A 1,435-nucleotide genomic window follows, 5' to 3' on the forward strand; every position below is an offset into this window, starting at 1 on the left:
TCCTCATCACTATCATCCCTGCTGCCAGTGTCTGCACACTAGGACTAGGGTGACATCCCGGCTCCCCTGGACCCCATGGGAGCCCTTACCATTCATTGAAGGAGAGCCAGGATCTCACTTCCAGGACTTTGAGACCAAGCAGTAACAGCAGACTCTTATTCCAGAGAAAGCCCAGCCCCTTTACCCACATCCATGCCTGGGAATCAGCATCTGCAGGGGCAGAGCCAGAAAGAAGCCCAGCGAACTGGAGAAAACCAGCCCTGCACAGGAGGGGATTCATCCACACCAAGCTGGATGGAAACTCACCAATCCCTTCTTCCAGCTTGTGGATGGTGTGGGTTTCCACGGCCACCACAGCGGCACTGGCCTCGGAGCCCTCTTGGTAAATCCTGTGGTGAAAGCGGCCATCCATAAACAAACTATATAAATCATGGGAAATTAGGATTCACAGGGTTAAAAAAAAATCAGTAAATTTCTTTTTGCCTGTCCTCAAGGGACATTAATTTTGTCTGATACAGTTGCAATCACCTGGAATTTTTTGGTGAACACTAATAAAACAAAACACTAATAATCCCAAGGGCTGATAGATGCAGAGGTATTCCCAGTACTGTCATCCCACCCTCCACTCTGCCAGCACCACTGAGGCAGCTCTTCAGGCTTCCCTGTGCCCTTTCCTTTGCCCTTGGTCACCCTCGACATAGGAAGCAGAGCCCAGTGTCCTAGGATTTCCCTTCCAGCCCTGCATGACACTGCAACACAGATGACCACAAAGGGAAGCCACTGTCAGGCCCACAGTCACCCTGCCCCTGCAAATATTATCAAATTAGAGCCAGTTTTTTTTTCCATCCTGATTGATCTAGAGTGAAGATGAAGCCACTCGCTGCAGCAGCTGCCAGGGAGCTACAAAATTCCCTCCACATCCCAGCCCCACTTTATTTTAGAAGAGGATTATTTTAGGAGAGAGCTGGCACAGTGGCACATGAAGGTCTGAACACACAGACCACCACATCCAGCACCTGCAGTGTGGCAAAAACTAACCCAGGGACTGGAGAAGGAAGAGAGAGACTGGGACAGCACTGCTTCCACAATCTGGGAGCACTGCACCAACACAGCCTTGCAGGACAATTTCAGCCCTCGGAGGCCCCATGACAACCATACACACAAAAGATTTAATCTGTTGTATTTTCTCTCTCCCCTTCATGGCACAAAACTGATGCAGATCTGGAAAACACAGTGACACTCTGTACCCACACCATGAAAACCCACAGGGCTCCCCCCCATCCCACCTCGCACCTCCCAGGTAGTACCATCCTACTCACCCTTGCTGCACCGGCTGGAGCTGCAAGATCACTTGGGTTTTGGTATCCTCTGGGCTCTCCCCTTCATTCCCGTCACTTGGTACAACCACCACATCACCCACAGGGACGCTCACCTC

General features: G+C 51.0%; 1 protein-coding gene across 1 annotated transcript in view; it reads right to left on the reverse strand.

Moving 5' to 3' along the window:
• Positions 1 to 1,435, reverse strand: part of GMEB1 (glucocorticoid modulatory element binding protein 1) — a 10,016-nt gene that overhangs the window by 7,480 nt on the left and 1,101 nt on the right. Inside the window, 2 exon segments of the mRNA XM_031061846.1 lie at positions 307 to 389; positions 1,320 to 1,435. Of these exon segments, the coding sequence (XP_030917706.1) occupies positions 307 to 389; positions 1,320 to 1,435 (199 nt within the window).

The sequence above is a fragment of the Geospiza fortis genome, unplaced genomic scaffold (assembly GCF_000277835.1).
Source record: "Geospiza fortis unplaced genomic scaffold, GeoFor_1.0 scaffold32, whole genome shotgun sequence".
Taxonomy (NCBI): Eukaryota; Metazoa; Chordata; class Aves; order Passeriformes; family Thraupidae; genus Geospiza; species Geospiza fortis.